Below are 14,842 nucleotides of genomic sequence, written 5' to 3'. Positions count from 1 at the left end.
TTGGGAAGAACGACAAATGGAGAAGCTGCATTCAGAAGTCATTTTTATTGAGTGTCTTACAGCGTAATTATTAGAGTTGCTCCTGAGAGAGGACTTGAAAATGGACCAGACCTCTTTCATGGCTGAGAGGCCACCTCAAGGGGAAGTTTGTGTGGGGGAGTAAGTAAGCTCTTGGGGAAGGCCTTCATCCAGCCTGGGCCCTGCACTGCCACTTCAGCCTCCCCCAGGTGTCTGCAGGGCTGAAAGCACAGACCCTGAAGGAGGAGAGCTCTGCAGGTTCACAGCTTCCCCACTGCAGCTGGCACGGGAGGCAGCGTGCTAGGGTTTGTAGTCCACAGCTGCACTGGGAGGTGACGGTCCCAGCCCTTCAAGGGCTTTAGGTGTACAAGGCAGGAAACGGCAGCTCAGCTGTCGGCTGGAGCCTGTTGAGATTGAAGACAGAACCACTCTTCCCAGTCCCCAGGGCCCCCTCAGGGCACTTGAACACACACACACACACCCTGCCACGTACCAGTTCTCTGGGCTCCAGACAGTGCCAGTGGCTTCCATGAGGTGGAAAGTGTAGGCCTGGCGTGAGTGGTCTGAAAGGTTCTGCTCACTCTTGTGCACCACCTCCCCATGGATCAAGACCAGGGCTCCTAGTAGAGACATGAGCAGGTCAGGGGCACCGTAGGCCTAGTGCCACCCTTCCCAGGTCAGGAAGGGGTGCGGTGGTCCTCCCTGGAGTGATTTAGTGACCTCACCTATCCCCAAGCCTTTCCATAGTCTGCTTGCTCCAGGGTCCAAGCCTGTTGTTTAGACAGGGGCTCCCTGCGATCAAGTGTCCTCTGCTGTGGGCTGTGACTTTGGCAAGCCTTACAAAGGGCCTCTCCACCCCAGATGTGGGCAGAAGCCCTCTGCACTGTGCCAGTCAACAGGGACCTCCTGATGATGGTGGGGTGTACCTCAGTGTCCCTTTCCATAAGGAAGAGGGATCACGATTAGCCAACATCTGTGAAGCCCTTGCCGTGTGTCACCTAAATTCTTTATAAACATTCTAGATGCATCCCACTTTACATTTGGGGAAACTGAGGCTCAGAGTGATTTCGTCATTTACCCAAAGAAACAGACTGAGAAGCGGAGTCTGGACTCTAGCCTGGCCTGCTTGAACTTGCTGTGATCGCACTGCTTCCTGACTTCCAAGTATCCTGCCAGCCCTACCTCCTCCCATTCTGTGACTTCCCAGTCCTCAGGTGACACCAAAAGAGCCTCCCAGATGCTGGGTGGTGGAGTATGCACAGACCCCTGGGCGTCCCGCCTACCTTTCTGCACTGGTGTGGGCACAAAGAGGCTGCTATCCCAGTCTGGCTCTGCCCCGAGGAAGCTGGTAGCAGGCCATGAGCCAGCAGGGGCCCGGATCATCCTTCTTGACACTCCGCCTGCAGGCCAAGATGGAGCCTCTAGACCCTCTGTTCACCCGATCCCTCTCCCTGGGGGTTGGGGTGGGGAGCCAGGGGTTCTCACTGGTGTGGGAGCCAGGGATGAACCAAAGGCAGCCATTCTCCAGCGTGGCATCCTCCAGCGCCAACCACATGCCCAGCACCCGGCCCAGGGGCTCCGTGTACAGGAACGAGGCATCCTGGTGAGGGGAGGCTGCGGCAGACCCGCCTGGAGCTGAGGAGCCTGACCTTTCCCTTTGTCCCACCTCATCTTGACCCACTTCCCACTCCACCATCCTCCCAGACTTCCTGTTCTGAGAATCTTCCACTTCTTGACCCAGGGACTCTGAGCAGAGATTTTACCTCTTAAAGCTTCCATTTCTTCAACTGTAAAGTGGCCCCAACAATAATCTCCCTGAAAGGGCTGCTGGAGGGTTCCATAGGACAGTGTATGAAAAGTGCGTAGGACAGGGCTGCACACCCTAATTGCTAAAAAGTAGCTGCTACCATTGAATTCCAGCCAGGTGACTAAATCCACCCTTGTCTGTCTTTCTTTCTTCTTTCTTTCTTTCTTTCTTTCTTTCTTTCTTTCTTTCTTTCTTTCTTTCTTTCTTTCTTTTCTGTGCTGGGGATGGAATTCAGGGTCTTGCCTCAGCTAGGCAAGTGGTAAAGACCACTGAGCTACACCTGGCCTTAAAGCCACCATTCTTTACCAGAGATGAGCAGACTCCAGCCACCAGATAGCCCACCCAGTGGTGTAAGTTTGGAAAGTTGGGGTTGGAGAGGGGATACCTATGACCAAGCATCCTGTTGTTGTTGTTTAAAGAGACAGTTTTGCTGGGTTGCCCAGGCCAGCCCTGAGTTTCTGGGCTCAAGCAATCCTTCCACCTTCCACCTCAGCCTCCAGAGTCACTGGGATTACAAGCAAGTGCCACCATGCCTGACAGTAGTGAGTGTGTGCGTGCGTGTGTGTGTGTGTGTGTGTGTGTGTGTGTATTTGATTTCCTTTATTTCACACTGTCTGAAAACCATCCGTGTTAGAATCTATATTTTTAACCTGCTGAGGGTTGCTGTCAGATTTAGAAATCTGTGTGCCAGGGGCTCCAGGGTTCCCCCCACCAATCCCCTATTCTGGGAAGGAAAGGAAGGTGGCTCCTCCTCTCCTGGCCTGAGCTTCGTGCCCACGGGTAATGCAGTAAGTATTTTCCCTTCCTCCAAAGACCTGACCACCATGATATTCCAGACTTCCTGCCCATGGCCTCTGCTGGGCCCCACAGACTGCTCACAGCTTACCTTCACCACCAAAGTGAGGTTGCTGCAAGATAGGGGAAGAGTCTGGTGAGAACAGATGAGAACAGGGAGGAGCAGGGCTTGATCTGAGTCTTATAGGATGTTCCCACCCTGGGTACCAGCTAGTGAGCCCCTATTGTGAGCCAGGCCCAGGAGAGAAGCAGAAGGAAAACCACCTGCCCAGCAGCGGGTGCACAGGCTGCCTGGGAGACAGCAGGCACTAGCCTAACAACGAGGTCATGAAGCAGAACCAGGAAAGGGCTAGAAAGAGCTGGGTCCCTCTTTTCCTCAGGGGTCTAGAAGGCTTTTTAGAGGAGGTGGCACTGTACTTTGGAGCTGAGAGCAGAGCATCTCAGTAGTCAAAGAGGGGAAGAGGGACTCTTGGGGATCCCTTTTCTTCACACCACCAAATTCTAATAGAGCACAAACTCAGTACCAGGTACCCACTTCACATGTGCTCTGGCCAACTCAACACTGATAACCCAGCAGCTTTGGCCCAGTATGGGAAGGGGCTTCCTATGAGCAGCCTGCCAGTTTTACAAAGGGTAAAGTAAACTGAGGCCTGGGAAGGACACATCGCTCACCTTGAAGATGTACATGCTCTGCACCACCACAGGCATCTGGAGGCCCAGACTTCTGGCCAAGGCCTGGAAGGGGGCAGAGTCACACTGCAGCCTGCCCACATACACCTCTATCTGTCCCCACTTGCCTGTCCCCACCTCTGCTCACCTGCACCTTGGGGGAATGTGTGACACTCCTGAAGACAGGGTCATGGGCGTGCAGAGCTGTGGGACAGAGGCCTGCTGATGGGCCAGTCTCAGCCCCCATGTGTCCCTCCCACCCTGAGAACTGGACTCAGGCTTCACTTTGACACTTTCAACTATTTTAGGTGCTTTAAACTTTATGCTTTTTATAACCAAGTAATGGGCCCCAAAGACACCTTCATCCCACCCAGCCCCATCCCACCATGACCTTATCTTGGACCATCTGGCTATCTGGGAACCTCACTCCAGCCCTAACTCCCCACCCCTCAGGGAGGACGAAGGATTCCAAGGGGACTCTTAATTGGCAGCAGCTTCAATACTTCCACTTCCTCCATGTGATCTCAGGTGACTACTATTTCTCTCTGTAAGTCCTGGTCTCCTCCACTGTAAAGTGAGGAGGAGAAGAGCTGCCCACCTCCCAGGGCTTCTGGGGGAGCTAATGAACATGGGCAGCAGGCACAGTCATCAGCGGTCTTTGTGGTTTTTGTTGTTTTATCTGCAGTACTAAGGAGTGAACTTGAGGGTGCTCTACCATTGAGCTACATGCCCAGCCCTTTTTATTTCTGAAATAAGGTCTCACTGAATTGCTCATATTGGCCTCAACTTGCCATCCTCCTGCCTCAGCCTCCCGAGTCACAGGGATTACAGGTGTGTGCCATTGTGCCAGGGATTATTTGCTATTTGGGTGGGGGGGTACCAGGGATTGAACTCAGGCACTCGCCCACTGGACCACACCCCCAGCCCTATTTTGTATTTTATTTAGAGACATGGCCTCACTGAGTTGCTTAGCACCTCACTTTTGCTGAAGCTGGCTTTGAACTTGTGATTCTCCTCTCTTAGCTTCTGAAGCCACTAGGATTACATGTATGTGCCATTGTGTCCAACTGCTGTTATTACTGTTATAACAAAAAAGTAAGTTTTGAATGCACTTAATGCCACTGAATGAAATATTTTAAAATAGTTATGGTGATTGGAGGCTGGGTTTGTGACTTAGTGGTAGAGCACTCGCCTAGCATGTGTGAGGCATAGGTTCAATCCTCAGTACCATTAAAAAAAATCAAAAAATAAAATAAAGGTATCATGTCTACCTACAACTAAAAATATATTTTAAATAGTTATGGTGACAAATTTTATGTCACATGAATTTTATCACAACTTGTTTACAAAGCCACCATGCTATAACTTCAGGTTTAAAAACAAGGGGTCCACAAAAATAATTACAACGTGATCCTGGGGGAAAAAAGTGAAAATTTCTACACTTGGTTTTGGGGTCTCAGAGTAGGAGTAATTTCAATATATCAGCTGCCCCCAAGAGGGCTCCAGGAATCAACAGGTCCCAGGAATCCCCCATGCCTGGGACAGTAGGTTGTGGAGAAGCCTGCACATGCCCTCTGTTGGGGTCTCAAGTGGACCCCTCTTCCCAGTGCAGTGGTAGAAGTGCCATGTGATTAGCATTACACAATGTCAAAGACCACAACCAAAGGGGAGCCTGCAGCCAGAAAGGCGACTTGCCCAACCCCTAACTCAGTACGGATTTGACTACGGCTTCTCAGCTCTTGAGGCCGTTTCCCATCTGTGTCCTGCACTCCCAGGTTTCTGCTCACCATGACCAATTTTGTTGACTGATTTCTCTGGAGGCACCAAGAAATTTCCTGTGGCACAGAGAACAGGTAAAAGAAGAAGAACAGCAGTGCAGCCTCCCTCAGGCAGCTGGCCTAAGCGCCCTGCCCTCCCAGCCCTGCAGGGCAGACACCTGGATCCAGCAACCTCCCAGGGGGCTCCCACATCTCTGGGGACCCAGCTCCAAACCTTTATTGTCCAAAACACCTTTCTCAAAGAAGAATCGAATCTTGTCACCACTGCTCAAGAAATAGTTTGTGCTGCCCTGTGGAAAGGGACATGGGAGAGAAAGAGAGAGCATCCCAGGGTCAGAGCAGGGGCTTCCCATGCCCATGGGCTACAGATCCCCAGTGACATCTTGGACATGTCCACTGAGGCACAGACAGTGGCTAGGAGCCCCAAGTGCCTGAAAGCAGAATTCAAAGCTACAAGCATCGGATTTTTCAGAAACCTCTTATTAGATTCCACTTAACTTACAATGATGCTACATCCAGATACACTCACTATAAATTGAAAACATTAGAAGTGCACTTAATACACCTAGCCCACAGAACATCCTAGCTTTCTCTAGCCTCCTCATGGGACACGTACATTAGCTCACAGTGGGGCAGACCCATCCAGTCCAAAACCTATTTTACAAGCGTAAGTGTTTAATATCTTGTTAATTTATCAAGTACCGTGCTGAAAGTGAAAAACAGAATGGTTGTCTGGCATGGGAGACAGATGGTGAACACAGTATCTTTGCTTCCCATGATCAGGTGGTAGACTGGGAGCTGTGACTCCCTGCAACCACCCAGCATCATGAGAGAGTATGATATCGCGTGGTGTCAGTCCTGGAAAAGATCAAAATTAAAAACTCAAAGTATTGTTCCTACTAAATGAATGTACATCTAAAATCCTAAGTCGAACCATCGTAAGTTAAGGATCATCTGTGCCCTTTCTTCTTGCATTCCTCCTGCCCCAATAATCTACTGGCCTCTGGAGCATTTTCACAAGGCAGATTTGGGGTACCAGTTTCAGCCCTCTTTCTCCTCAGGACCCTTGAGTGGCCGGTCTGTGGCCACTTTGCTTTCCTGGGATGCAAGGCTTCTAGCTGCTGTAGTTTTCTATGTTGCCACTAGATGGCAGGAGCTCCTTGGTATGAGCGTGAGTGGCCTGGACCAGAGCTCAGCTGTCCTGCAGGAAGGCTGACTGTCAAACTGTGTAGGGTTGAGATAACTGGATGGGAGAACCACTTGTCCGTCTCAGACTGTGCTGAGCCTTGGGAAACAGCATGTTCTGAGTTTGGGTGCAGGGATAAGACACACAGGCAGCCCATTAAAATCTCAGGGCTCTCTCTGGGATGCTGACCACAAGGAGGCCCTTTGTGGCAGGAGAATCTGAGGAAGTATAAGAGCAGTGCACAGCACCAGTTGGTATCAGACAGCTGACTTCAAATCCTGGCTCTACCAGTTATTAACTTTGGTTTGGACAAATGATGGAAGCCTCACTTTCCCTCCCTTCCAAGTGGAAACAATAACCATATCTAAATTGTAATTGTAAATTCATAGTGACAGGTGTAAGGAGTGGAGCCTGGCACGTGGGAGCCTGCACCTGATCTGTTATCAGAAGGAGCCATGGAGGCTGGGGTTGTGGCTCAGTAGTGGAGCACTTGCCTAGCAAGTGTGAGGCACTAGGTTTGATTCTCAGCACCACATAAAAATAAATTAATAAAATAAAGGTCCACCAACAATTAAAAATATATATTATATAAAAATATTTTTAAAAGGAGGAGCCATGGCCTTGGGTCCTCCCTTCCAGGATGCTGCTTTGGCTGGGACTGATCCCCCATCAAAGACCAGATTCCATCCCCACCTACCCCATGCACCCACCTGGGCTCGAAGCTGTTCCTCGTGTTGGGTGGAAAATTCTATGCGGCAGTGGGGAGGGACATCCATCTCGGCCACGATCTCACCAATCCTTTGTTTCATAGCCTCACACTCGTCCACAGACAAGAATCCTTCCAGCACCAGGAATCCATCCTCCTGGAACTGCAGGCAGGAATGAGGCTCAGGCTTCCCTCTGCACGCTTCCCCTTATGAACTGTATTTAATCTCCCCACCAAACCCCAAATGTGTGAAGTTGAGACCAATATCCTATTCATTGTTCTGTCCCCTGCCCCTGCCGTGGTGTCTGGTGCCCTGTGAAGAACAATCAGTACTGGCTACTTGGAAATTAGGAACGGAAGGGGAAGAGGAGGTTGTCCTGTACTTGCCCTCCAGTGGGCTGAGCCACATACAGCTGCATCCATGTATCCTGCTAATGTCGATTCAACATCTACTGTTTAGGAGACACAGCTTTAGGAGCTGTTATAAGCAAGCCAGCTGAGGTACCCGCCCTCACAAAGTTTATAGTCTAGTAAAGGAGGCCAGGCATGGTGGTGCATTCCTATAATCGCAGAGAGTTGAGAGGCTGATGCAAGAGGATCTCAAATCCAAGGTCAGCCTCAGCAATTTAGTGAGAATCTAAGCAACTTAGTGAGACCCTATCTGTAAATAAAAATTAAAATGGTTGGGATGTGGCTCAGTGGTTAAGCACCCCTGGGTTCAATCCCTGGTGCTAAAAAAAAAAAATGGAGAACAACATTACACCAACCATCACATGGGGAAGCACACGATCATAAATGCTGAGTGCAGGGAAAGAGGGGGCAGGCTTTGAGAGCTAAGAGCAGAAGTATGTAATGGAAATGAGATGGGGGGCTGGGGATGTAGCTCAGTTGGTAAAGTGCTTGGCTTGCATGCACAAGGCCCTGGATCCAATCCCTAGCACCTCAAAAAAAGAAAAGAAATGAGATGGGAGTCTTTGGCAGCAGCTCTGAGGGAATGGCATTTAAAGGGGCCTAAAGGATATTGGGAGGGGAAGAGATGACAAAGAACACTCCAGATAGAGGAAGCAGGATGTGCGAAGACTCTGAGCACATGAGGACAGGAAGAATCAGGAAAGGATGCAGCACAGAGTGAGGGCAGAATGGAAGGGAACAGGATGGTGGCAGGGGCGGGCTTTCTCCTGAGTGCAGGTTAAGGCAAATAGCCTACTCTGACTCGCCTTGAGTCCTTCTTAGGAGGTTTTATAACAGGCATCTAAGTCTTCTTTGGAACCCACCACAGTGTCAATTTCCAATTACTGACAGCCCTCCCACCCCCACACTAGCCCTGATGGATATCCAGTGTGGGTTGTCATATACCAGGTACTGCAATATTCATGACACCCACTACAAGCCCTTCTGTCTCTGGGAAAGTCTGTACTTTAGAAATTGGCGTTAGGCTGGAAATTGCCTCCCTGGGAAGTGGGACATCCATGGCAAACTGTGCACATGCTTGATCCAGTAACCACTCTTCATGAGACCAGGGAATGGAGCCTGGTGCAGTGGTACATGTCTATAACCCCTGTGATTTGGGAGGTTAAGGCAAGAGAATTTCAATTTAAAGCCAGCCTTAGCAAGGCCCTAAGTAATGTGGAAAGATCTTGTCTCAAAAAATACAAAGGGCCAGAGATGTGGCTCAGTGGTAGAGTGCTCCTGGGTTCAATTCTCAGTACCTACCCCTGGCAAAAAATATCAGGGAATAGAGGAGCAAAGACATATGTGTGTAGGTATTCACTAAGTCTTGTCTGATGAAAACTTACATTGGAATAGTTAATGATTACCTTAGTATCAAGGGATTAGTTTAACAAAGTATCGTTTCCCTATCTGGAACACAAAGCAGCTGATAAAGAAGCCCTGTGGTCACCTGGATGCTTGACTAGCCAGCATGAGGTCCTCCCTTCAATCCCCAGAACCATAAAAATCATGTAGAAAAATAGTGACTTGGGAATATGTTCCTGATATACTCTAAGAAAAGGAAAAAGTTGGCCAGGGATGAGTATTTGGTGGCCATGACAACTTGGACCAATGTTTTTCTCTCTGACCCTGAAAGTACTAAATGGGGCTAAGGGCCTTTTTTTCTTTTTCTTTTTGTGGTGCTGGGGATTGAACCCAGCACCTTGTGCATACAAGGAAAGCACACTCCACCAACTGAGCTGAATCTCCAGCCCCGTGTGGGCCTCTTTAGAAAACAGGCTAGAGCTCCATCCCAGGCTGGGATGGACTTTTTTTTCTTGCAGTGCTGGGGATGGAAGCCAGGACCTCACATATGCTCAGCTAGCTCTTACCATTGAGTACAGCTCTGCCCCAGGACAGAGATTGAAACAAGGCCTCTAGGGCTGGATACGAATAGGAACAGCCTCCATCTGGAATTCCTGGATGATTATCTTAAAGTCTGTGTGCTCTAATTCCCGCAAGTTAGCCTTTTGAATTTGGACTGAGAACTGGGAGGACAACCTCCTGCCTGGCTACTTGCTGGCCAGTCCCCATCCCTCTGAGCCTTGCCTCCACACCACAGGCAGCCAGGCCAGCTGAACTGGCTGATCAGAATGCTTTATCGGTTTTGAGCCCCGCCCCCCCCAAACATGCCCACGCATGGTGCACACAGCCCCACCTCACCCCAGGTCCTGTAATCTGGATACCCCAGGGCTGTGTGTACAGAAGTTAGGTCTTGTGGTTGGGAACTGAAACCCCACTGTGGGCTTCAGTGTCCCTTTCTGTGAAATGACAGGGAGTTTTGAGTTCCCAAGGGGCTACTGGAGATCTGGACCACCCACACACACTTTTGTAGGACCCTCCCAGTACCCAGCCCAGTAGACCCCTACCTACCTTCTGGAGCTGCAAGGGGCTCAGGCAGGCCATGAAAGGGGCTCAGGCAGGCCAAGAAAATGGCTCAGGGAACCAGAGGCTCTGGGTGTGGCTCCAGGGCTGGAGAGGAGAAAGTTCAGGAAGGGAGGGTGGCCACAGCAGAAGGCCCAGGAGGATTTAACCCTTCCCTACCCAGAGAGTAGCAATCCTACCACTCAGCCCTCCCTGCAAACATAGGCAGCCTGCACCCTCCACCCTGGGCCCCAGCCCTTTCTCCCCGCTCCAGCTCCCTTCTCCCCTCTTTACAACTAATCCAGGATTAGCCCTTTCCTATCTCCTTCAGGGTATTTCAGGGCTCCCTGGGATTGTTCTGGGAGTGTCAGGCAGAGAGTGGGCTGGGAGGACAACACTGTCTAGGTCCACCACTAGCTGTGACTCTGACAAAGGCCTGTCCCTCTCTGAATCTGGAGTGAAGAGAGTGAGACCCTTGGCATTAACATCTCTGTTGCAAGGTGTGTCTGGGGTGGCTTTGCATTCAAGGTGGAAGAGGTCCTGGGGGGACAGTCTGGGCCTCTCCCAGCTCTGGTGTGAACTGCTCCCAGTCTTGGGAAGACTATGGAAGGGAGTTGAGGGATGTGAAGCTCAGAGGAAGGCAGAGAGAAGGACAACCTAAGAGGAAGGGGGCTGGAGAGTGGGGTCTGGGTCTTCAGAATGAGGGAGATCAGGGTTCCTGTTTCCCATCCTCAGACCCAAGATGTTTACCATCTCAAGTTAGGCTTGGCAGGGAGGTCAGAACTGCCTGCCAGCCCGGTAGGCCACTCTGGAAAACAAGCCCCTGGCCTTCCCAGAAACAATGCTTTGAATGACGAAGGGACAGAGTGTTTCAGGAGGGAGTGAGTGCAGGGACACTGTTCAGCCTTCAAGAGCCTTGGCCTCAGGTCAAGACTTGTTTTCTGGGCCACTGTGCTGGGAACGGCTGCTCTGTCCAAGCGAGGCAGGCTTCTGGAAGGTCAGGGGAGGTGAGCCCGCTGGGCTTCTGGGGCTGGTGGGAGAAGCTCAGGGGGTCTAGGTGGGGGAGGAGAGAGGCCAGAGACATAACCATGAGGGTCATGGGGGCAGGGCTGTTCCCAGCTGTCCTAACCCCTTCTGATGCAGGCACCTGCCAACAGAGGAGCAGCGAGGCCCCTCATGCTCAGTCAGCAACCTCCCCAAGGACCTCCCCGCAGGCTGGCGGCAGAGGCTCAGGGAGGCAGCTCAGCTTTCAGGCCCACTCTCACTTTACCCATCTGCAGTTGGGACTAACAGAAGGGCCTCCTGTGAGCAGTAAGTTGAACACTGCTGATAAAGAGGATGGCGTGAGCATGGCACCTAGAGAGTACCTGCAGCTGCTTTACCCAGTGCTAGTGGGGGCCCTTTGGGGCAGAACGCGAAGGCTGATGGTTTTTAAATTTTTTTAGTTTTCCCAAGTTTTTCAAATTGCTGTTAGAACCAGAGAAAAATCTACCAATGCGGTTTTAGGCAGAGTGGAAAGGCCTGGGTGGGGGTGGGTAGGGGAGAACAGCTTGGCCTCCACCCTTAGTTCATTCTGCTGGACTCTGGGAGGCGGGTAGATGGTTTTCCCACATTGTTGTTCTTTCCAGATCAAACTCTAGTTCCAAGCACTGGCTGCAAGGCCCCATGGCTGGGGTAGGGGAGGCGGTGGGGATGGGGCATGGGGGCTGGTGGGAGGGTTACCAGACCAGACAGTCAAAAGACTCTACTGTGGAGGTACAAAGGGTCTTCTAAGGGGTGGACACTCAGCTGCTCAGTCTCCCTGTCAGCAGTCCAGGACAGGGGCAGAAGGGGGAGTCTTTGCTGAGACCTGAGGTTGCTTCCCTAAGGAATCAGAGCCCTGTGGAGGGAAGAAGGCAAGGCCCTGGCTTATTCCAGAGAAGGGCCCAAGCAACTCAGGTCTCCGGCCGAGGCCTCTCTTCTGCCACAGGTTCCCTGCTGGTCCAGGAGGAGGACAGGTGGTAGGAGCCTTCCTCACACTCAAGAGCTTCCTCATCTGCGTGCTGTGGTTTCTGCATGTCCCCCAAGTCCATCTGTTGAACCTCCCTTTCTTAATGTGGGGGAGGCAGGGCCTAGCAGGAGGTGATTGGGGCTGCCCATGAATGGACTGGTGCTCCTCCTGGCAGGCTTAGCTACTACGCCTTCTCCTCTCCCAGGGAGCCTTCTCCTTCCCAACTTCCGCTACCTTATGAAGCAGCACAAGGCCCTCACTAGATGTAGCTGCCAGGTCTTGGACTTGCCAGCCTCTGTACCATGAACCTAAATTACCCAAACTTAGGTATTGTGTTCTAGCAACAGAAAAAAGACCAAGACACTACAGTCATCATTGTTCCTCACAACTATCTTACTGATGCCATTCTGATTTTACAAACAGGGAAAAATGAAGTCTCATGTCAAATGAATTGCAAAACTGGGATCTGAAGGCAGCTCTGTCCATCTCTCTGAGCCTCTGCCCTTGACCCCCAGCACCTTCAGCAGGCCCCCCAAGGGGCTGAAACCTGAACGGGGCCTACCCACAGTGACTGTCAGCAGGGTTCGGTGGTGCATGTCTGTAACATCAGCTGCTTGGGAGGCTGAGGCAAGAGGATGGCAAATTTGAGGTCAGTCTAGGCAACATAGTGAGATCTCCTCTTAAAATAGAAAAAAAAAAAAGGGTTAGGGATGGAGCTCAGTGGTAGAGCACCATTGAGTTCAATCCCTAGCATCACAGAACCAACCAACCAACAGTAACAACAAATAAACCCAGTTGGGCATAGTGGTACATGCCTGCAATCCCAGTGACTCAGGAGGCTGAAGCAGGAGGATTACAAGTACAAGGACAGCCTCAACAAGTTGGGAAAACCTTGTCTCAGAATAAACAAATAAAATAAAAAGGGCTGGGGATGTGGCTCAGTGGTAAAGCATCCCTGGTACCAAAAAAAAAAAAAAAAAAAGAAAGAAAAAGAACCCTGGGGATTTGCTGTTGGGACCACAAGGGACCTTGGAGAGCACAGAATGGAAATGCCCATCACACAAATGGAGACATAGAGGCCACAGGAAGGGACTCTCCACCACTATGCATGGGATGATTGAGCTGTGAGAAGGACCCTGGACTACTGGCCCCCATTCTGGTGGCCTCTCCTACTCCACAACTATCAACACTCATAAGGGCTTACACCACAGGCAACTGGGAGGGCGGAGAACATGCTGGCAGGGGGACCCTTGCCAGGGCCACACCTGGCACCTACGGGAGCCCCATTCAGCTCAGAACCTCCAGAAACTGCCCTGAAGGAGCTCCCGACTTCATGGAGCAGTAAGATGAGCGAAGCTGACCATTCTGTGGGTACCCAAGAAATGGTCCCTCGAGCCCAGCAGGCTTCAGACATGAGGGAAGGGCCCCCATTACATGGAGACCTCCAGAGGCTACTTTGTGTTATAGATTTATTTGATATTTGATCTGAGTCTACAATCAGACCCATAGGTAACGGACTGCTTCATGGTTGTCAGAGGCTAGTGTGCATTATTTGTGAGGATTACATCCAATGACACGACGCAGAAAACACAGACAGACATAATCATTAAGACGAGAGATGCTAAAAGGTGCCTTAGTGTCCACGTGATTGATCTAAGGCGGGGACCCTTCTAGAGGGGGGACCAAGTGATTGCTCTAAAGTGAGTGTCCCCCCACCAGGCAAGCCAGGCACCGGACAGACACTGGTGTGCAGCCAGAACCTGGGCGTTGCCCTCCCAGCAGTGACGCCCGTGCCCGCCCACCTCCATACGTCTGCTCTTCATGAAGGACCAGGTGGTGATGGGGCCAACGTAAGCAGCACAGGTGAGTGGTGGCACTGAGCACACCATGACAGTGGGGGATGGATCGGGGCTAAGTAGCTCCCTGGGCGCCTAGTACTGTGCGTGGAGGGGTGGGCGGCGGACGGGGTGCAGCACCGTTCATTCGGGGACCGGCCAAGCCGAGTCTCCTCCCTTCCTGGCAGCCCCAGAATGTTCCTTTTGGCTGACAGCCACAGAAATGAGCGCCTGCCAAGACCCATGGAGGAGAAAGAAAACAAGACACAAAAAAAAAACCCCGAAAACAAACAGGAGGGGAGAGGGACAAACAGAACTCTTGGCCAAGGTCACAACAGACTCGGAAGACACCCTGCACCCCATACCCCGGAGGAAGGAAACGCAGTTCAATGTCTTGCTGCCTTGCTCAAGGGAAACTGCCACCTACCTGAGACTCCAACTCACTGGCCCTTAGTGTTGGGTTTTTTTTTTTCAGTTTTTTTTTCTTTTTAATACCCAAACCATCAATTTTCAAAGCTTAGAAAATAAAACTAAACAACAACAAAAACATTCATTTGACTTAAAAAAAAAAAAAAAAAAAAGAATCTGAAACGCCACAAAAACGGATGAGGAGAACCCAGGCCTGGCCTTCTGCCTCGGCCCGCTCTCCACAGGCCCTGCTGCCAGAGCTCAGTCGGCACCGCTGGGCACTGTCCTGCAGCTGTTCATCCTGGACCATTCTGCCCAAGTCTGGATGGGCATCCGATGCTGGTGGCATCACCCAGAAAGAAAAAGGGGAAACACCACCCAGCGTTCCTTAAACACCTCCCGTGGAGCTGAACTTTCTCGGGAATGTCTAAGTTATCTAGAGGAAGAAGATGGGAGGTGGAGAAAAATAAATACCAAGAGCTAGGTTGGTGTCCCTGGACCTCTGGTGTCTACCAGACTCTGAGGCAGAGGTGGCCTCAAAGGAGGAGACCCTGTTGTCCAATACTGCGCTCTGAGACCGACTTGGTCTCTGGCCTCCCCGACAGGCGCCCGCCCTGGCGGGGCATGAGGCTCAGGGAGAAGAGGGGCCAGCCCCTCGGATACTGTCCTCTCGCCCTGGCCCAGCTCACACCGGCCCCAGGCTCCGCCTGGCTAGGTCTGGGCTGGCTGTCCAGAAGTCCTAGGAGGGACAGGGTGGCCTGCCCGGCCTGAGGACTTGCGGGGGTCCCACTGTTGAC

General features: G+C 51.4%; 1 protein-coding gene across 3 annotated transcripts; it reads right to left on the bottom strand.

Moving 5' to 3' along the window:
• Nucleotides 1–30: 30 nt before the first annotated feature.
• Nucleotides 31–14,604, bottom strand: Phyhd1 (phytanoyl-CoA dioxygenase domain containing 1). Of its 3 annotated transcripts, XM_026386238.2 has the most exons (12): nt 14,520–14,604; nt 9,822–9,920; nt 6,964–7,122; nt 5,282–5,357; nt 5,077–5,124; nt 3,438–3,493; nt 3,293–3,355; nt 2,712–2,733; nt 1,504–1,632; nt 1,302–1,418; nt 512–638; nt 31–422 (listed from the first exon to the last, which is right to left on the bottom strand). In XM_026386238.2, the coding sequence occupies exons 2-12, from the start codon at nt 9,852–9,854 to the stop codon at nt 377–379; spliced, it is 876 nt and encodes a 291-aa protein (XP_026242023.1). In that variant the 5' UTR covers nt 9,855–9,920; nt 14,520–14,604; the 3' UTR covers nt 31–376. The 3 variants fall into 3 exon arrangements, with proteins under 3 accessions (XP_026242023.1, XP_026242024.1, XP_026242025.1); XM_026386239.2 differs by lacking the exons at nt 2,712–2,733; nt 14,520–14,604 and having other exon boundaries at nt 1,504–1,618; XM_026386240.2 differs by lacking the exons at nt 31–422; nt 512–638; nt 1,302–1,418; nt 1,504–1,632; nt 14,520–14,604 and having other exon boundaries at nt 1,723–2,753.
• Between the last annotated feature and the right edge of the window lie 238 nt (nt 14,605–14,842).

Source organism: Urocitellus parryii, chromosome 4 (assembly GCF_045843805.1).
Source record: "Urocitellus parryii isolate mUroPar1 chromosome 4, mUroPar1.hap1, whole genome shotgun sequence".
Classification (NCBI taxonomy): Eukaryota; Metazoa; Chordata; class Mammalia; order Rodentia; family Sciuridae; genus Urocitellus; species Urocitellus parryii.
Note: the sequence above shows the minus strand (reverse complement) of the source record. Positions and strands in the feature narration are given on the sequence as shown.